Consider the following 21,809-nt stretch of genomic DNA (forward strand, 5'->3'; position numbering starts at 1 on the left):
TCCTCCTCCTCCGAAAGAGCACTTATGTCAAAGGAAACCTTCATTCTAAAAGGCGGCGGTGGCTTAGAAGCAAGTGTCGTAGGGAAACAGTGTAGCTATGTTCACAACAAGGTTGATTGCGGCGCAACGGATTCAGTTTGCGCTGAGGACCCTGTGGATCTCGTTGATGCGATCGCGGCCACCATTGCACGCTGGAGGGCCTAGACCTACGCTGAAGTTGTACACCGACCAGCCCATGATGTGCGTAGCAGTCTGAGCCAAGCCAAGCATGTTGTAGGCTCTCGTCATCTGCGCAGAGAAAGGTTCGTTTATTCAATTTGTAAGCACGCTAATTTGTCTAGCCTTGTTCAGGTGTTCAAAATCGGGTGGTGAGGTTGCGTTTAGGACAGTCGTTAAATCTGTATTAGCATGGTAGGCTACAGATAAGTATCTGAAACAGCAGGCTTTTTTTTAAATACAAGGGCAACAATCGACGCTATGGTCTCGTTGAAAATTGCGTAGAAAATAAGATCTGAAAAAAAAAATCCTTCAAGAATTCAGGTTTTCCTATTCCTCTTCTACGGATTCCAATGTTCTGGTTAGGGTTATTCTAAGCAGTGAAAGTATGAACTATGAGCACTGGTTTCCGTAGAGGGCAAAACATAAAAATGCTAGAAACGAAGTTCCCCTTGAAAATGCCTCCAACGTATGTAATATGTTAAAATAAAACCTAAGGTTTGATGAAATCTCGCCTGGTCCAGGAATAAGTTCATTGTGTACCCAAAAAGACGCAGTTTAAAGGTTCGGGACAAGGTTAATTTCTGCAATTTCGTTTGTCGACATTTGAACTGCAGTAATGATTTATATATGACCAAGGTGGAAGCCGAAACGTCTGTCATTTATTGACCCAAACCTTTGGTCAGCGTTAACCTTCTTAGGTGCAGAATGTATCTAATAGTTCTTCATCTTTAATGACTCCCTGTCTTTTTATCGTTGCGTACAGTAAAAACCAGTATTCTGGATTTTTCGGTGAGCAAATCCGCGTTAACTTTCATTGCTGTGATGACGGTGAGGTTTTATTGGATTGTCACGATAAATGCGATCTGTCATCGATCTCAAAACCGGACATGAAGCCACGCCTCGTTTGAGATAGAACTTGAGAAGTTTTGATTAAAATGTAACGGAGAAGGTCTAAGTCTGAGAGGTTCAGGAAATTTGTACGAGTTTTAAGTGTTTTGGGCAGGCCACTCTTGGTGTGTTAATCATGCCAAAGCCGGCATGCAAAAAAACTTTCTTGCAGTTAAAATGCCGACAAAAAAAGTGACGGACGATTTAGCGTGGTCGGGCTAAATGTGAATTAAATGCGCACTTAGGCTTTTACTTCGGTTTCGGCGCGAAGCTCGGTGTTCAAGGTCAAGCAGGCTTCAGACCATGACTGGCGAAATCGGTTAATAGGCGCCTTATTACTGGCACACTAAAACCGCAGGGGGCAATTAATCTCCTACTTAAGGGTTTGACATGATAGGGACACTGGGTTAATGTCCGCATATGCGGAACTAGCCATTCTCTACGTTATATTAATACATCGCTGGAAGTCTTCATACCTCCCCTGCCTCAGTAGTACAGCGGCTTATGCGGACGCCACTGCCACGGCAGGTGGTTGTTTCAAACAAAGCAACCGGCGAAGCTTGTGAGACCTAACTTTCTCTTCTCGAGCAACCTCTCGCGGTCAATAGAACTGACCTTCCACTGTGGGCAGTTTTCTCACCATCCGGTGGGCAGATTGTGATGGCATAGCATGGTCACGTGACCTAGATGGCCCGTCTTCCACCTAGTTCACGGAGAGATGCTCCGGACAAACAAATATGGGCGCAGTCTGAGACTGCGGGTTTAGGGTTAGCGAAGTGAAATGGCTTTTCATCGAGATGAAAAGTCGTTACGCACCTTGTATGCGATCGTCCTGGGCGTGTCGAAGGACACTACCGCGTTGGTAGCGGCGCCAGCCTTGGCAAAGGCACAGCCATCGCTGCCAATGTAGACAATCATAGAACCGGTTGGGTCGTGTCTGTATAATTGAGCCTCGCATTGCTGTTGAAGCAGAAAAAAACGAAAGACAAACTAATCGACACACTATGGTCTACCAGAATGGAATATATAAACAAAAAGTTTCTGGCTTTCCTAAGTTCCCAGGGAGCACTAAATCTTAGAATGTTTTTTTCAAGCAACGGTGTCATATGGACTCCTGGTGTAGCTTTCGTGTAGTCCTATTCGTGTGTGATTTGTGCACAAAATTACACATCGAGCGCCTGTCTTTGAACACTCACTTCAGCGTAGCGCAAGCCGCGGTGACTGCTGCACGTCGTTTGAACGAGGCTGTTCCGGCCGAGGGCTGCTATGCTGACATCCTCGAAAAAGTCCATGCGCATACTGAGAGTGACGGTAAAGTTGAAAGGCGGTTGAGACACACGGCTTATCAGATTCACCGCTTGTTCCTGCGATAGATAAAAATGATTTCCCAAGCATTTCATCCCAAATAAGCCGAGCACCAGGCCAGTTGAGCGATTGTAGTAGTTGTATCACCGGTGGCTACCCGGCGGTACAGGGGATCGAACCCCGTACCACTTGCATGCGGCGCAGATGCTCAAACCACTACGCCACCGCTGCGGTATTGATATTATTAAGTATTTATATTGCTTGGTCTTGCTTTCTTAACGCGCGTAATGCTAAGCCAAGCACTGGGAGTTGGCTCAAAGCCAAGAGAGTAGCGAACGAATCAAAACGTCACTAAGCCAACGCAGCAACCAGTTCGATCTACTACCATTATTAAATTTGACCTAGGTCAACTGAAACTGTTGGGTCAGTGATGAGAACTTACTATTGAGGTCTCGTTTGTCTGAGGTAGGCAGTTGCTGTTCGAAGCGGAAGACGGTAGCACAAGCCCACTGTCCTCGCTCGTAATGGTCAGAATGATGACCAAATGGATATCTAACCTGGAAGGCGACCAGCAAAAATGTCCACATGATTGCCTGTCAATCAGGAGAATCTTCCATCAACAATGAGAGCCATCACATGTGCCCATCTGTGGCGAAGCAAGCGGCGCGGGGAAACAGGAGCAGAGAAAGACATACACATACGGCCATGTTTTTGCTTTTGAACCAGTGTTCTTTTACGCTGCTACCATCCCCGTGAAAAAACACCAACTAGCCCAGCAAATGACATGCTAGCCCTGTTTACATGAATGCGACAATACATGAACGCAGCCGACACGCTGCTGTTTACACGTACACCATCAAGTGTGATGGGACAGTGACCACTCGCTAAGTGCACGTTGCAGAGGAGGCCAGCCACTCCCATCTTTAGCGTAGTCTGCTTTGTTATCCGACTTAGGGGTCATTGTATAGCCACCACAGGAAGGAGAAGGGGGCCTCAAAACCTGTTTCCATTCACCACGGCAGTCAAATTGCCCTTTGAGATCTTGTATTTCCATACCCTGTGTTTGTACATGGTGTATATCGCCCTCTTCTCCTATACTTTCTTACTATGCCCCCCCCCCCCCCCCCTTATTTCCACCTCCCTGTCCTTTTATTCCCACTAGCCGCAGCCCAGGTGCGTCAGGTTTCGATGGCAGATGCAGTGGCTAGCAATATCTTTTCTTTCTTTTGTTATTTTTATTAATGAATATCCACTAATATTCTTGGTCTATCACTGCCTGGCGGCTTACCGCGATACGCTCTCGTGGTGCATTTTCTCTGTTTACATGAACGCGAAACGCCAGGCAGTTGATGCGATGCGATGCTTTCGCATTCTTGTAAATGCGGCTACTGAGCCGTACCAAGCGCAAGGAGACTGCGTGTGCCTCTGCCTGTGGGCAGCCCGGATAAGTAGCGCAGAAGAAATATCTGTTCCATGGGGGCCGGGGGGCAAAAGTAACAGTCCCGCCCTCCAAGTTCCGACCCGCGCCACCCTGCTTGGGGGGCGCCACCTGGCAAAACACTTTTGGAGTCGAGACCGGCGAAGTGACCCTGTCTAGTCACGAAATGTGCTTTTTCAAGTGGCGCCCCTGCGTTGAGTGGCACGGGTCGGGACTTGGAGGGGTGGTCTGTTACTTTCGCCCTGATGGTACGTTCTGCTTCATACGATGGCGAAACACGACTTGAAGAATTTATTTGCCGCGAGCTGCAGTGCATTATTGTGAAGCTCAATCCATCCGTGGGAAGAAATTATCCGATGCGGGCCCGCACGTAGTGAGCAAACTAGCTTGTTCATGGCTGGCCGTGCTTTGTGAATTTTTGAATCACCCGTAGATGCAAAACATATGGGTAGGCGGAAGGAGTGATTGCAAATTCTAGCGCACAAATATAAATATGTCGCGCAAGCCACAAACATATCTTGCAGTGGCTTCCGATGATTACTGATAGTCATAAGCACGTGTAGACGTCCTTTAGCAATCCAGGTAATCCAAAGCTTATCACAGCGCACGTAATGCGTTCACAGATTTGCTCAACACCTCCTGTCCATCGAACGTATGCTCTGGAGATTCTACGGAGCCGCTAAACTTTACCAAAAGAAACACGAAGAAATGGCGAAAAAATGACGAAAGCAAGAACCACTATAATTTCGCTTACAGTTTAAGGTCTTCCATGACGTTCATGTAGAAGCGCAACTGCGATGAAAGGTAGAACGGCTTGATGGCGATAAAGTTCACGACCTCATTTCGCTGCAGTCCCGCGTTGAGCATAACCACGGAGAGCCGCTGTTTGGGGGTGTTGAAAAAAAAAATAGAATCTCTGTCCACGTCACAGGAAGACTTGTTACAGTACAAGCCCTGAGAAAGCCGCGGGCCGCACCAGGAAACAAGTTGCAGCAATTTTTTCACGGAGCAGACGTTTCCCTCATACTTTACTCTCAGTGATGTTCCAGTCGGGAAATTTAAGCTCTTTCGTGAAATTTACGGGCAATAGTTGGGCGGCGTGAAAAGGAGAAAGCATCTTGATCGATTTTCAACGAATTTCAGGAGCTAACAGGAAAATAGGGGAAACAGTTTGAGCTATAGGCCATTTACAGTAAAAATAAAGATCATGGCAAAGGCACGGCGCAAACTCGGCTGAAATCGAAGGGAAAAAAGCGAGAGTATAATCGGTTGTGGAAATACTTTCTCCTCAGCCGCCTTCGAGCAGTCGTACAGCAAGACAGTCGCTACTACTGCGGCTGCGAAAAGGACAGGTATCACGCGGCCAGGCTTTAAAGACAGCTTTAAAAAATGCCCAGATGATGCCGATACCCGAGTCAGCACTGGACACGAGACATTGGTTCTGACGAACCGCTTTATTGTGTCAGTGGCTGCCACGTATGTCCTATGTAGCTTTTTAACTTGACCCGTCGATATGCGCATCTGTCACAAGGATATTCCGAGAAATAAGCCCCAAGCCGTCCGGCCGCACCTGTGCTACACTGTTATTAACATGGCCGAGGAAACAATTTTTCGTGAAGTAATATGACGCCACACAAAGTAGCGAGCGAAGCTATTTTGCTACTCTTAGAACATTACTCAGAATACCCACTTCATAGATGAACCTCAGCTTCTCCCAGAAAGCCGCCATTCTCATTCGTGTCGGTGAACTCAGGACTGGCAGGTCTTCGAGAATGCCGAAACCGTGCAGCGGCAGCACGGTTCGTATCCGGTTAGCACTCGACATGAAGGCTGGGCCGTTAACGCGCATCCGCAATAAGTTCAGGTTTCCGTGCGCAGTGCTGATGGTGAATAGGCACTTGTAGTCGGCACTGCGTCTTCCTAGGAAAGAGTATGATGTTCCTGCGTGCGGAAGAAGAGAAAGAAGCTACCCAATAATGTTTTCCAGAAACCCACCTGCATGCTTCAGTAACTTTCTTGTGCGAAATTGGGGGGGGGGGGGGGGGGGGGGGGGTTAACCCTGCCCCCTCTGTCTCTCGCCTGGTTCTTCAGGAAGATAGCTGTGTGCGGTACTTTACTCGTTATTGACAGCGTTGTCACAGTAGTCGTGGTGTATGTTTAAATTCAAAGCTCTTGCCTTCATGAGATGCCCAGTGACAGTGTTATACAAGTGGGCTGAATGACGCAGATCGTGAATTCAAGATATCCATCGTCGTGTGACGCAGAAAGCCGAAGCCAGTGTGGACTTTTAAGGTAGAGATATGATGCGAGCTAGGCCAGTAATTCCATAAAAACTCATACAACTCGTGAGGATTTTTTTTCTTCGCAGGAGGACTGTGCCTATGGAAACAGCTGTTTATGGCATGGTGATGATGATATAAGGGGATGGACAGAACGAAAGTCACGGGTTAAAACATATGGCTTACTGCCGTTTTATCATGGAAACCTTAAGGTGAAAAGAGAGCCCCTTTCTACTTGAGGCATTTAGAGAGAAAACTGCCTGCTTAAACGTGCTCTTAGTTTATACGATAGATAGTACAAGCAATGAAAAACTTTGGTTATCGGATGAAAACATGTATTTAATAGATTTTCCTTGGTGCCGTTCACCGAATGCTAAGCTGGCTATCTATCTCATCTGTCTCATTTGTGGTGTCCTTACTATTTGTGATCGCTTGTTTGTTATCAATTAAAGTAAACATCATAGGCATAACAAGAAAGGTAACCCCCAACATCCTTTCTTGCCGTGCTGCTTTATTAGTAGATTCGAGGGCACCATGAGGATGCTTAACCCACTGGCTCCTACCCGGATTTAAGAACTTCTACGGGACGACGCAGTGGCATACATCGCTTGGGTCCTGGAATGAAATCCGCGTGATGCTTGACGAGTGACCAATCTTCCAAAGGTCCCTGACCCCACATTGAACCTTAGTACAAATATAACTCACAGCATATAGTTTCGTGAAGTCGAGCGAATAAATTTGCCTGAAAGCCGTACCATAAGGCAGCGTTTCTTGGGCGTCCCGTCAGCGTCTAGACTACTGTCGTCTCCGGAAGCGAAATGCCGGCGACGCCAGTAGTGGAGACACTGACCCGACGCCGAAGAAAAGCTGGCTTGTGGCTCGGCCTTAAAATCAATTGAACTACCCCTTTCTACTTCTATCCCACCGCCGGCGATATATTTGCACCGTTCGGCCATAAGTGGCTTTGACCAGAGATATTTCCCGTGCAGATGTTGGATTCAAACAGAAGGCTACGGGATGGGACAATATACATATAGGATCAACCCAAGAACATCTTAGAAAGAGCTGTACTGATTTCTAAAGTGGGCATGCAGTGCTGCGACTCACTGTAATACGAGCCGTCCGGATTTTGCGGCAGGTCCAAGACAACGTAGTCGCACATTCCAAGGCTTGGCAGCACTTGGGTCTCGAGGGTATTTTTTATCCCTGATTCGTGGTAGTAATCGGGAGACAGCAAATGGCAGACCACGGGAGGTTTTGCTGGAAGTAGATCAAGCCAGTCTTGAGATGGCAGGCTGATAGGCGAGTGACATGGGTCCAGGTCGAAAACGAGGACCACTATTCAGTTGATTGCAGTATCAAATAGGTTAGCGCAACGCAGCATACAGAACTTCATTTCTCAACATACGTGACTGAGTTGCTTTCCAGGAGGCAAAATATATTTGCAGCATTAAAATATCCTCGCCATTTAAAGTATTGTGTTGCTTTCGTTGCCCCTGTTTCGGAATCACGAGGCTCTCTTCTGGGGTATTGACAGTGGATTAATTAATTAATTTATTTAATGATTGATTGATTGATTGAACAGCTTTTGTTGCCATCAGAAAAGACGTTTCTCCCCGTCTCGGCACGCAGGCCTGGGAGAGGGGGTGTTGCGCGTCCGCGGTTAGAGGCTGGCTGGCAGTCCTTGACTGGTAGCGGCCTCTTCCGCCATATGGATGGTGGTGCGCTGGAGCTCAGGGCCCGGACATTTTGCCAGGGTCTCCCAGGATTCTCTGCTATCAATATTTTTGCCCGGCCCGGGAGAATTTGGACACTCCCCAATTATGTGGTCGAGGGTCCCTATCACCGTACAGTGTGTACATCGATCATGCGACCTTTGCTCTGGGTGCCCGCGGTGAGCCCATACGGAGTTCAGAAATGCATTGGTTTGTAGCCCCCTCCACGAGACAGATTCTCAATTATTTAATTTTGGGTCTGGTGGGGGCACCAGCCTACGTCCCACTTTATAATGATCAACAATTTGCCCGTAATTATGCAGACGTTTTTCTTTCCCCCAGTGCTCGGAGGGTCTACGGCTACCCGGATATAGAGAACTTGGGCTAGCTCGTGAGCCATCTCGTTTCCGGGGATGGCGGCGTGTGCGGGTGTCCAAATTAACTGAATTTTCCTATCCAGCGGTTGTTGGTTAAGGATCTAGGGCGCTTCGGTGAGACGAATTTTTATTTCGCTCCTACGCAGGCGAACTCTATAGCAACTTCCTCCGCAGTCTCTATGTTGCGCCCCCGGATGGCTGCCGCGGAGACTGAAGCCCCTCAGCCATTGACGACCGAAGCTACTGCCGCTCCCATCCAGCCACCTGCCACATCAACATACGCTACGTCCGCTTTCTTCATATTGCCGAACCTCAGCTCTAGAGCCTTGGCTCTCTTGACCCAGCGTTCTACGTTGAACTCCAAATGAGGGTGGGGGGAATTTCAACTTTCATTTTGATTCTTCTTTCAGGTTTTATTCCAACTTTTGATAGGATTACCCTGGCTGTTCTCGTTGTGCTCAGCCTTTAAATTTGAGAGGCGCGCATCGGTTCCACTACTTCTCTCGATGGGTTAAATATTCGTAACCCAAGCAGTCGTTCCGTCGAGGTACCCATGGGTAGCCCTAGTGCCTTTTTAATACTTTTCGTTAGTCGAGGTACCCATGGGTAGCCCTAGTGCCTTTTTAATACTTTTCCTAACGAAAGCATCTATTTTCTGCCTCTCTCCGGATTTTATATCTAAGTAGGCCGTCGCGTAACTAATTCTACTAATTATGTATTCCTGTATTAGCGTCATCAAGTTCCTCTCTTTGAACCCCCTACATTTAACCGCGATTCTTCTTATGAAGCGGGGAGTTTGCGTAGCGTATTGCTCCAATTGGTAAGGGCCTCACCGCTGTATCCGTTGGATTAGATTATTAATCCCAAGATCCTTATTTTATCGACCTTTGTCACCTTCATGTCCGCTACCTTAACTTTAATATCCCCTCGTTCTTTACATCGGAGGTCTTTTTCTCCGATGTATTCGGTTAAGAGTCCAATTGATTCATGTGCTAAATTCCTTGCCATTTTGTGTAGGACCAAGACACCCGCAGTGCTTTTCTTCTCGTGAACCAATGGTGCCTCCTCCATACGACATACACGTCTCAAATGTGTTATAGGTGTGGCATAATTGCACGCATTGGGCTACCCCAGAACAGCAACGTGAAAATCCTTACAATCTGCAAAGGTATGATCTCATAAACCGTTTCATAGTGCAGCCGCTTTCTAAGAGTTGTGCGCTGTTAGTTTTGAGGTGGCTTCGGCTGGCAGTGAAACGCTTTGACATCCACAGTCTAGAAGACTAATTACAGTAAGCGTCTTGCTACTCCAGCCACCAAGTTCTGCGTGGCATTCCGATAAACAAGCTAATAGCAAAGCATTTTGTGCTTACACGGGCTATAAGATATAAATCCTGACGCCATCAGTGGAATTTCGCAGTCATGGTCGAGCTAGAAGTTGCCATGCATTTCAATAACTGGAGGGCATTAGCCAAGGTCTTAGGGCACAGCAAGACTTCTGTCCGGCGTTGAGCTCGGTTCATGTCGCACAGAAGGCAGGGGCCGTATTCAATTAGCTGTCCATTTTCCATTTTCTGTTTCGCGTTCATCTGGTCCCCTAGCTGTCATTGTTCACAAGGATATACCCGCTGCTCTCAAGCGTCTCTGGGAAGCGACCCAGCCATTTGGTGGTTGGCGACTGCATATCACCATGGGCAGCGATATTCAGCCCATGGTGAGGTGAAACCCAGCGCTCTGTTGACTGCATCCGACCGGACCTGACCACTGGCTGTCACTGGGTGTGACCTCCAGCCAATGGTGGCATCTGGTTGCCAACCACCCAATGGCCGGGTCGCTTCCCAGAGGCGCTTGAAAGCAGCAGGTATATCCGAGTGACCACGGACAAAGGACTGAATGCACGGGAAATGGACCACAGAAAATGCACAGCTAATAGATAACGGCCCCTAGACACTAATCTACAGTGACGACGGCGAAAGGCAAAAAGAAAGCGCAGACTAGCACATGGAAGCATTGCAAGAAATCTTACTCAAAAACAACCGTCTTCGCGTACCAGTCGTAGTCGACGGCGGACGCGGCGTCGTGCGACGAGGTGGCGTGGTGTCTATCTTTGTGAACCAAGTATGAACTAATGACGAAAAAAAGCATCAAACTATTTTGTGAAAACAACATTCAAATTCAACAAATTTTCATCTGTCTACGAAGCTAGCGATGATTCCAGCTTTTCTAGGAAAACCACTTGTGCGTGCGCAAGCAGTGCTGTTCTGGCACACCGTATCCAAGTTGCCGCCACAGACGGATAGTCACGAAGCTATAACAGGGCAGGCGCTTCTGAGTGTCGTCATCGGCGAACGTCATTCCCTTTGAAAATAATCAAAATTCTGCCAAGGAGTCGAAATCAGGCTGTTGTCCGAGAAATTAGTGAATAATAGTTTTCATGTAGGGAAGCAACCCAAAGTCCTGACACTGAAAGGCGGTGCAGTAGACCAATCTGGATTAATTTCGATATCCGTCCACTAAGCAGCCGTATCGTTGCGCGTTTTGGGGAATAAGGAGAAATTTCGGTCGGGGACGCAAGGCCAGCTGTTCACCGGAAGGCCTTGCGGAGCTCATGGAAATACTGGGGTTATATTCTTTTTGCTAATAGTGCTTAATGCAGCAAAACAATAAAGCATCAAATGCTTACGCGTTACACCGGAGTCCGCTGGGAAGAAAGAACAGACAAGTATGTAAACACGCGCATTTCAGATAATTAATAAGCAGTTTTCACGCCGTCTTCAAGCAGCAATACAGCAGAAAAGAATGAGTCAGTCGCCCAACTATCACTCTTTCCTCCATGCTTGTAAACATGGCCGCTAAAGTATGCAAACGCTAAGTGTGAATGCAACATCGGATTGGCGGAGCACGGCCGTCAGTACATGTCAAGCACGTTGACATGCTTCTGCAAAAACTAACAACCAGTTGCTTCCCCCCGCTCAAAAAATGCACCGTATCAGCTGCGCTACGTACACACCGGCATCAAAATTATGGCGTACCGTGACATCAGTGCAACCACCCACATACGATCATAAAAATACGAACTACTCAAAACGTCACAAGGTCTGTCTCTACTAGCTCGGTAACGCGAACTAGTGACAAGCAACCATTTCAATTTCAATTTACTTCCCATGTATACATGGTGAGGGTCGAGGGAAAAAAGCCAGAATTTGTGGCTTGACATGGCCCTCGGCCCCTACATTGCAGGGCAGGAGGTAACATACATACACATATCGCTTGCCTATATGGGTGGCGACGAAAATCAGTAAAGTGAGAGCCACACCCACCAGCCTCCAACGCAGAAAACGATTCTCGAGATCGTTGCCAAAAGTGGGGCGTGGGAATGGCAACTTAGAGTCGAGCGCTAGCGAGTGGAAGACAACCAGCTAATAACGATACGTGGTTGCGCACTTTGTGACGTCTACCCCACATGCAGAGCCACGTCGAGGACGGTTAACTTTGCATTGCCCAGCATATGAGCGCAAGGTGTAAGCACGTTCGAAACAAACCAAAGCAAAAAATAATTAGTAGCAGTCGAAATCGGCACCATCGAAAAGAAAATCACGGTGTGAAATCACGGTCATAACTGAGCTGTTCAAGGAAATAGCTGCAAACAGGACACCAGAGTTTCCCTCCAGTGCAGAACAGCAAGACTGTTCGCGCTTGCCATCTGAAAGGCCGAGAAAAGAGCACGGTATTCTTCGGACACTCAATCCTCCTGCCAGATCGATCCCTGTCATCAATATTCAATGATCATTTAGATAACCAAATATCATGATGACTGTTACCCTCGGCCAAAATAAGTGCACAGAGTCTTGAAGGTCTCACTCACAGAACTTCAATTAAACATCTTTTTCGGAAGACCTAGGCATGCTACTTCAGCCGATATTCTGCCATCAGTTCCGGGATTCTCCTTTGGCACTAATAATCGACCGACCACATTCCAACAGATGAGTCGCTATCTTCATATTGTCACGGTGTCGGTGTCAAGACAGGGACCCAGCAAGTAAGGGCTCGGCAGCACGTCCTTCGGTGGGGGAGACGGCGAACTTCAACGTCCTTCAAACAGAGCGTCACCACCGTCAACGACTTTTTTCCTCAGCGCCACCTGGCATTCCTCCCCTCTTAAAAAAAAAAAACGCGCGCAGAAGAGCGCGCGAACACGAGCACACACAAGCACACACAAAAGGGTCGAAGAATCTGGGGGTTCACCGTGCAAAATACGGCTTCATGCGTAAAACATGGACAATCTCTGGAAGGGGCAGTCCACGGCTTCGCTGTTGTGAAAGTGCCGCGTCCGATAGTACCTCGTAATCAACATCGCTGATGCGCCCCAAGACTTTATAAGGATCGAAACAGCGGCAAATGAGATTTTCGGACAATTCTCGCTGTCGAACAGGTATCCATACCTAAACCTGGTCGCCGGGATTGTAGAAGGCTTGTCTGTGCCGGAGGTTGTATCGGCGCGAGACTTTATCTTGTTGCTGTGTGATGTGAATTCGTGCTAGCTGACGAGCCTGCTCGGCTTCGTGGGCAAGCTTCTCAGTGTCAGCAGAAAGTTGGTCATCAGCTGCTCAAGGGCGCATTGCGTGGAGCATCGTCTGAACCTCCCTGCCGTAGAGGAGGCGAAACGGTGAGAAACGGGCCACCTCTTGAACTGCTGTGTTATGGGCGAATGTCACGTACGGTATGATTATGTCGCATGTCCTGTGTTGGACATCGACGTACATCGCCAGCATGTCTGCCATTGTCTCATTAAGCCGCTCTGTCAGCCCTTTTGCCTGCGGGTGGTAGGCAGTTTTTATACGGTGGGTCGTACCGCTTAGCTGAAAAATTTCGGCCAACATCTCGGAAGTAAAGGAGGTCCCTCAGTCGGTAATGACGAAGGTCGGGGCGCCATGCCGAAGTACGATCTGATTCATAAAGAAATCCGCAACCTCGGACGCTGTGCCACGAGGTAAGGCTTTGACCTCGGCGTATCGAGTGAGATAGTCTGTGGCAATGGTGATGTACCGGTTGCCACCCGAGGACAAAAGAAAAGTGCCGTGAAGGTTTATGCTGACCTGATCGAACCGGGCACGTAGTGGTGCAAAAGGTTGGAGGAGCCCCGAAAGCTTGGCGGCCGGTACTTTACTGTGCTGACATTGCCGACAGCTCTGCACGTAGCGTTTAACAGTGGCAAGTTTGGGCAAGTAGTACTGCTGGCGTATTCTAGAAAGCGTGCGAGAGTATCCCAAATGGGCAGAGGCTGGTTCATCGTGGCACGCAGAAAGTATTTCCTCTTGAAGTGTTGTCGGCACGACGAGGAGGTACGCTCCGAACTGGAACCAGGGTCTTTCTTATAGAGTACGGCTCGTTGCAGGGAAAACGACGACAGGTGTCGAGAAAAATATTTAGGAACGGTGGCTGGCTGACCTTCCAATTAATCGATCAGGAGTCGTAACACTGGATCGATGCGCTGCTGGGTTGACAAATCAGAAGAATGGATAGCCGCAAGGCAACTGATGTCGTCCGTGTCGGGGATTGCGAGTTCGACAGGCGCACGAGAGGCGGTGTCGGCGTCTTCATGCTTATGTCCGAACTTATAGACAATGGTGAGCTCAAACACCTGCAGGCGAAGACTCCATCGCACCAGGCGTCCAGACGGGTCACGCAGGTTGGCCAACCAACACAAGGAGTGGTGATCAGTGACCACTTAGAAAGGGCGACCATAAGGATAGGGGCAAAATTTCGCAGCGGCCCAAATAATGGCGAGGCATTCTTTTTCTGTCGTGGAATAGTTAATCTCTGGGCGTAACAGAGCGCGGCTTGCATAAGCGATGACCCGGTCAACGCCATCCTGGCGTTGCACGAGAACCGCGCCGAGGCCGACGTTGCTGGCGTCGGTGTGTATTTCAGTGTCACCGCACTCATCTAAATGGGAAGAAGGGGCGGCGTTTGAAGACGCAGGCGGAGCTCGGCGAAAGCCACGTCTTGCTCGTGGGACCAAACAAAAGGTTCGGCGTCGCGGGTGAGGCGAGTCAGCGGTTGTGCGAGGTCAGCGAAATTTTCGATAAAACGCCGATAGTAACTGCAGAGCCCTAGAAAGCGCCGAACAGCTTTCTTGTCACGTTGGGGGCGGAAATTCTGCAACCGCTGCAAGGTTGTCGGGGTCGGGCTTCACGCCGGCGGCGCTAACGACATGGCCGAGAAATTTCAGCTCCTGGTAACCGAGGTGGCATTTTTGGGGCTTCAATGTCAGGTTAGCTGAAAGAAGGGCTTCTAGGACCATCCGCAGATGTTTAAGATGTTGACTAAACGAGTCAGCGAACACCACCATGTCGTCGGATAGACTAGGCTACACTGCCATTTAAGATTTGCAAGGACAGTGTCCATCATGCGCTGAAAGGCGGCAGGCGCAGAACAAAGACCGAGAGGTAGAACTTTAAATTTATAAAGGCCGTCTTCGCATGATCCTGTTCCTCAATATGCCAGTAACAACTTTTTAGCTCGATGGACGAAAAATACCGAGCGCGCTGCAAGCGGTCGAGCGAGTCGTCAATACGTGGCAATGGGTAAACGTCCTTCTTCGTGACTGTGTTCAGCTTCCGGTAATAGATGCAAAAACGCCGCAGAGTGCCGTCTTTCTTTTTAACGAGGACGACCGGCGAGGACCATGGTCTGTTGGAAGGCTGGATAACGTCATCTTCGAGCATCTCCTTAACTTGGGAATTAATGACTTCGCGCTCTGTAGACGATACGCGATATGGGTGTTGACGGATTGGGTGTACGTCAACGTTCGTTATGATGTGGTGCTTGACTACGGTAGTTTGACGCACTTTCGACGAGGAGGCAAAACACTATCTGGATTCGGGCAGCAGTGCACACAGCTGTTCCCGTTGGCTGGTTGACAGCGCAGAGTTGACGTCGAGGCTGTCGAGGGAGAAGGGAGGTTGCACTGGTTTCGAGGAGAAGCACTCGGAAACGTCGGAAATACGTTTGACAATGGCTACGGAAATGCCGCGAAAAAGATGCAGATGCTCTTGCGTAAAATTGTTAGCGCAAGTAATTGTGACTGGCCACTATTAAGATGGATCAGACGGCGGGCCACAAACACGCCTTGCGTCAGCAGTAATGAAAGGTTGGTTTCAGCGATGGAATCACCGTCCAGAAATGATTCGACCTCCACCGTAATGAAGGCGATGGTTTGAGGCTGCAGGGTGACAGTATTCGTAGAAACTCTAAGCGTCAGGCTTGGTCGCTGCGCATTCCTGAGGGCGGAAGCATTCGCAGTTGAAAACGTGACCTTCTTATCACGTAGGTCAATAATCGCCCCATATTCACGCAGAAAATCGACACCTAAGATGAGGTCGAGCGAACAGTTATTCAAAGACGACAAATGGGGACACCGGGATTTGAACCCCGGCAATGCATATGCCGAGAGGTTTGGTCAAATGACCGCCCGCCGTGCGAACGTGTGTGCCAGCCCATGGCGTGAGAACCTTTTTGAGAATGGCGGCGGGCTGGCTGCTTAGAATCGAATAATCACCACCAGTATCTAATAACCCTCGAACGTGGCAACAATCAAGTATCACAGGTGTGTCTCAGGAAAGTCGCTCGCGAGCTGAAGGCTCCGGAGTGGATGATCGGGCACAGGCGGCGTTCTCTGCAGGATTTAACCACCTGGCGTGTACTTTCTAATGGCGTCAGTGCGTCGGAGGAATCAGAGAGCGCGGGCGTCGTAATCGTCGAGGCGCGGTCATGTGTCAGCGTGGATGTGTTTGAGTGAGCGGGTACTGCGGACCTCGAAACCGTCGAAGCGTGGTTGTGTCGTGGAAGCGTCGCTGTGTCGTAGTGAATGGTGACCGCGGACTTCGGAACCGTCAAGGCGTCTGCATGTCGTGTCCGCATCGACGGGGGTCGCACGCACAACAATGTCCAGCTAGCCCGGCCCCTAAGGTCGCTGGCTGCAGTTTTCCCGCCGTGGGCTGGGCGACCGGCCTTGCGCCACCCGAGAAAAACTCGTGGCAGATGGTGAGGGACGACCCCTGGGCGATGGGGATCGAGCCTGCTGGCGACGAGACTGAAGCCAACGTTGGTCTTCAAAGAAATCATCGACAGCCCGGGGTCATTCGCCATATCGGGGTCGAGGAGAATCGGCGCGAAACCCTTCGAGTCCCAGATGACGGTAGGGGCAGCGTCGATACAGGTGGCCTGGTTCGCTGCAGTGAAAGCATTGGGGGCGTTTATCGGATGTGCGCCACAAGTCGGCTTTGCCACAAGTCGGACGGTCGGGGATCTTCCACGTACTGCAGCACGGGTGCAGGCGCCCCGGCACTTCAGCAACAGCCAGAACGAAGGACGCCGAAGCCGGAGCAAGGCACCGCAGGGCTTCGGCGTAGATGAGACGCCGGTCAGGCGAGACAGGAGGATGAGATGGACGAGCCTCATCCGCAGGTAAGGATGGCCGGAGCGCTTGCTGCACCTCCTCGCGGACAAAGGTCGCTATGGAGCTGGGAGCTGGCGGAGTTCGTCGCGCACAATCGAACGCATGAGATCGCGTAGCAGGGAGGCGTCGGTGCCGTGGAATGGTAACTCGCTGGAAACGGAGGCGGCGGACACGGGTCGATCGTACGCGGACTCGCTTAGTTAAAGATCCCTCTCAATCGTGGAAGACTCGGCGAGAAACTCGGTTACAGTCTTCGGAGGGCTGCGGACAAGGCCAGCATGAAGTTGCTTTTTGACGCCACGCATGAGATGGCGCAGCTTTTTGTCCTCGGACATTGCAGTGTCCGCACGCCAGAAGAGGCGCATCCTGTCCTCTACATATGCTGCAACGTTTCCATTTGGAAGCTGAACGCGAGATTGCAGAGCGCGTTCTGCCCGTTCGCGACGATCCGAGCTGCCGTGTGTTTCTAGGAGACGTCGCCGGAACTCGCTCCAAGAGGACAACTGGTCCTCGCGGTTTTCGAACCATGTCTGAGCGCCGTCGTCTAGGCTGAAGCAGATGTTCCTGAGCTGGGCGGGGTCATCCCACTGGTTGAACGCAGCAACTCGCTCGTAGTGCTGCCACCAGTCTTCCACGTCTTCAAAGATGACACCGTGGAAGGACTTCGGGATGCGGGGGTTCTGGAGCGTGAAGTAACGTGTGGTCGCCCCAGGCATTGCGGTGGTCGCGCCAGGAACTGAGGCGGCGCCGAGTTGTTTCCTGAACATACCCGATGGTGCAGGCTTGGGTGGTAAGCCTTGAATCCGGCGACTAGCACGGTGAACAGGTGTCTAGACGGGTACAGGACTGGGGCTAAGGCTAACCGTTGGCGTATGGGACATGGGATCGATCCCACTGCCGCCAAATTTGTCACGGTGTTGGTGATAAGACAGGGACCCGGCAATAAAGGGCTCGGCAGCACGTCCTTCGGTGGGAGGACGGCGAACTTCAACGCCCTTCAAACCGAGCGCCACCAGCGTCAACGTCTTTTTGCCTCAGCGCCACCTGGCAGTATACCTCTCTTCTTTTAAAAACAGCGGACATGTCTATTACCGTCTATTGCCGTTACACCTCTCAATTGTTTAAAATTAAAACGAGCGCAACCCTGTTTACAGCCTTGATTCGAATGTTTTGTAACCCTTCAAATTTCAGCTGCCGAGCTTTGTTCTGGCGAGACAAATGAGTTGTACGTTACTTTTTTCAGGAGAATTAGCAGTATTACTATCGATAACAGCCGACACGTTGCGTTTATTGCATGCAACCCATATTGCGGACAAATAAGGTCACCTTCTGGACATACCTTAAGATCACTTCTTCAGCGTAATTTTTCTTTGCTCCTGTTGAACCAAAGCTCGTTGGTGCTTAAGCGGTAGTGGCACATATAGGCATCCAAATTCAGTGTGGCAAACGGAAAGTAACAGTTGCGGACACTTCTAATGCGGACAGTGATTGTCGCTATCTCGCCTTCCGGATGCTCCTATTCCCTGCCGCTGGAGGTCGGAGCCATTGAGCTTCCATCAAGGAATTTCTAGCTGGGCGCGACAATAGGAAACAAAAATTAGGAGGAAACTGACTATTCGCGCCAGAAAGAATAGGTAACCCCAGAATAATCTTGGGGCCTGAGAATCGTGTGGAAAAAGGCGGTAGACAGGTGTGCATGGTTGACGTCTGTAACGTATATTTCACAAAAAATACCGCACAAAGGTAATTAGCAGCTGTGAAGTAAGTTACAGAACTGGAGCCAGCGTCCCACTTATGACAACTGCGCTCATCTTTGTCTTCCTCAGCGTCGCATTGATATCTGCATGCGAGTGCCTCTGTATCTAGCGAGGTAATGGTAGGACGAAGGAATTTATAGTGACTAGACTAGCAGCAAAAAGAACAGAACGCTACCAAAGCTGAAGAGAAAAAAGAGAAAAAATAGTCAGAGAAGCAATCTGTTTACTCGGGAAACAGTAAAGAAAAGGATAAGAGAGGCAAAAACACACATAGTTGTTATAATCACTGCTGCCTGCCTGTCGTTTCTTGCTTTTTGTTTTCCTTTTCATCGTGTTATTGCTTCCTTTACGCTATGCTTGTTTTACGAGTGTGTTATATATATTTTTGTATGCGCTATTATTTGTATTCTTGCAATCGAAGACCCTGAACCTGATGGTGATTGTGTTCTCTTCCTTCACTTGCTCTAAAGGCTGCCACGTGCGCACCAGGTCTTGACTGCTTCGCTGCGCGTGCATTTGTATGTGGGCCTAAATGTGAAGAAGAAGACATTGAGCAAGGTTGCCGTAAGTGCCCTGGCCAAGCCCCCACCGTGGGTATGTGCCACCATATTTGAGGGAACAACAACAAGTGGTGGCGCTAACTGCAACTCATGACACCTTTTTCCGATTTAGAGCCTCAGTGCTTCTCTTTCTCCCGTGTCATTTGAGCACTATGTGCGGCCGACGTCAGCTAGGACGATCTCTGCCAAGCCTCTCTTTTCTTTGCATGTTAGTGATAATTGACAAGTTAGTAGACACGTTAGTCGCATGTCGGTTATGGTTGGTCAGCGAAAACTAGCGCAGCAGAAAATGACAGGTACTTGACGAATACGCACACAGACCACGGCACTCTGTGTTTGTCCCATTCCCTTATCCGCGGAAGACAAACGCTGTCGTCAAAGCGTTGCTAGCGGTATGAGGCATTCTTCACGCCTCTTGTCCACTTTGCCGCGTCTTCCATGCACCCTCTGTACTGCGGGCCTGCATTTCGCAGTGGCTTTCCGCTGCGCCACTCTTCGCCTACTGTTCCGCCTCCCGCCGCACAGCTCTCTATAGCACCGAACTCATTACAGGGGCCGTATGCTATTAGAGCTTCATTTTTAGTTGTTCCTTTCGCGTGCATTCGGTATTCTGTCAGTGGTCACTCGGATATACCACGGCTTTCAAGCGTCTGTGGCAAGCGACCCGGCCATTAGGTGGTTGGCAACCGGGCCTTACAATTGGTCGAAATTGGATGAAATACGCAGCTAATGATGAGCTGCATCGCAGCGCTCTGTCAACAGGACGCGACCGAACCTGACTCCTGGCGGCCTCTGGCTGCGAGATGCGATCAATGGTGAGGTCCGGCAGACAACCATCCAACGACCGGGTCGCTTGCCACAGACGCTTAAGAGCTCCGGGTATATCTGAGTGGCTACTGACAGAGGACTTAATGGATGCGAAATGAGCAACGGGAAATTGATAGGTAATAGATTTTGGCTCCTGGACGCCTTTCTTCTTCAAGGACTAGCAGCCTTTTGAACGCTGCTTCTTTTCGCGAGCCGCCCTCTCCACCCTTCCTTTCATTAAATTACTTTTCTCTCCCTTAAAAGCTTGCCCCGCATTGGAGCGGCAACGCTGTGTTCACCATCGCTCATTGGCTGCTGCGAGGATAGTCGCCGTGATGTGGACCTAAGCCATCGCTGTCCTCCGGACATTATAAGAAACGTTAAAAGCTACCTGGCTGCTTTCGTAGACAGGCAGCTATTTGCATCTGCATATATTATGACAGCACTTACGGGACGAGAATTTGTAGGCAGGATAAAGTGCCGACAGTGAGGCTGACGAATGAAGAGATAAAAGTGGAATGGAAGGTTTTGGTTGAAGCATTAAAAGACAGTAAATTGAAAAGAAAGCGTTATTCTGCGATATACAAGCTTTAAAAATGGATTGGACATCAAGAGAGATATAGCAAGTAGAACCGATAATTAGTGTTGTATTTGAACGCCAGAGGGATAAGCATCCAAGAAGTGGCGAGAAATCTGATTAAGGAAGAAGCACAAATGAAGTTCCTGGATTAACCTTACAAGGCCTGGCGCAAAATAGGAAAACTTAAAGACAAGTAGGTTAAGTCACTGGGTAGCAGTAGACAGAACGTAGCCGATTTTGATTATTGCAATGTTATTTTGTTTTCATAAACCGTATCATGCATTCAAGAATAAATAAACTGTAGTTACGCTTGACTGCCAGTTTATTTTATGTTTATACCTTGCAAAGGAATAGCCGGAAGCAACCAAAGAGCCCCATACGTTATACCTCTGAGCCCGGCAAAGATTGCATTCGTTTCGTGCTTATTTTGTACAAAGTTAAATTTTCGCCTTTAGCTCAATGATATTCCGCGACGCAGCTTTCAACTCTTACATTCTTTTCGTGTTTATTATTATTTGTTTTGTTTTTTGAACAAACACGCATCTTGAACCCAAATACCTGGCCCGGCAGAGATCCAAGTCGCCGACATCTCTCAACATGTTATGTGACTATCACATTAATGGTCTTGCGTTACCGTTACTGGCTACCGCTGGCCGATTCTCGGGTGGGCAAAGCACTCATTCAGAGCTTATCCAGAAGTTCTGTTTTGTGATATTCGCTCCTGGCACCAGTCTGGCGAGCACTCCCATCAACCTGAAACGATTTCCGCACCCGCTGTTTCCAGGTAAGCGACTGCTTGTCAATGCTTGACTTGTGCAGTAAAAAAGCAGGAGAGAGAGAGCTTGCGACCTCTTCAGCAGTTCGCACTTTCACAAGCGTGCAGTCCACGTCAGAAGTAATTAGTCCAAGTCGTTTCTTTCTTAGCCCGGCTACAAGCCTCGGTACCCGTCACCAGAACCCATACCTTTCGTAAGCGATAGGAACTGTCGTCCCCATCTCTTCGAAAAAGAGTACTTTCATGAATATTACAAGAGCCCTCCCCCCCCCCCTCCCCCCCTATATAAGGCTGGGAAACATCCCTTGGGCTTTATACTAATGTCAAAGGCTGTACATGTGGCGCTGTGCTTCACTTATTGTGTCTCATGTTTTCAATGCCTATGCATGCTGGTTGGAAAGTTTCCACGCATTGTCTTGTGGCTTCTCTTCCTAGATTAGAGTGTCTGAAAAACATGTCAATCCCCTTGACATGCACGACGGACACGGCACGTCGACGCGATGTTGCATTCACACTGCGCGTTTGGAAAGTGTACATACCGTCCACTTGCTGAGCAGAAACAGAGATCGATGGCAGATGCTCTACGTGTTATACGTACAATAAAAGACGCCTAGAGGCAAGGCTTACAGCTACACTTAACGCTCAGTTT

General features: G+C 49.2%; 1 protein-coding gene across 1 annotated transcript; it reads right to left on the reverse strand.

Moving 5' to 3' along the window:
- On the reverse strand, window positions 1-10,915 carry LOC144107148 (uncharacterized). Its single transcript, XM_077640143.1, has 9 exons — window positions 10,904-10,915; window positions 10,247-10,345; window positions 7,237-7,389; window positions 5,541-5,791; window positions 4,605-4,732; window positions 2,855-2,969; window positions 2,304-2,471; window positions 1,924-2,067; window positions 1-288 (listed from the first exon to the last, which is right to left on the reverse strand). The coding sequence occupies exons 3-9, from the start codon at window positions 7,289-7,291 to the stop codon at window positions 133-135; spliced, it is 1,017 nt and encodes a 338-aa protein (XP_077496269.1). The 5' UTR covers window positions 7,292-7,389; window positions 10,247-10,345; window positions 10,904-10,915; the 3' UTR covers window positions 1-132.
- Between the last annotated feature and the right edge of the window lie 10,894 nt (window positions 10,916-21,809).

Source organism: Amblyomma americanum, chromosome 10, assembly GCF_052857255.1.
Source record: "Amblyomma americanum isolate KBUSLIRL-KWMA chromosome 10, ASM5285725v1, whole genome shotgun sequence".
NCBI lineage: Eukaryota > Metazoa > Arthropoda > Arachnida > Ixodida > Ixodidae > Amblyomma > Amblyomma americanum.

What these genes read in the sequence shown, in the direction of transcription:
- LOC144107148 (XM_077640143.1), bottom strand. Translation starts at nt 7,291, where the DNA reads ATGTGCGACTACGTTGTCTTGGACCTGCCGCAAAATCCGGACGGCTCG. An exon ending in AGCTGAGGTTCATCTATGAA is followed by an intron (nt 4,733 to 5,540) that starts GTGGGTATTCTG and finishes ACCCCCAAACAG; the next exon opens with CGGCTCTCCGTGGTTATGCT. An exon ending in GCGGCTTGCGCTACGCTGAA is followed by an intron (nt 2,068 to 2,303) that starts GTGAGTGTTCAA and finishes CTGCTTCAACAG; the next exon opens with CAATGCGAGGCTCAATTATA.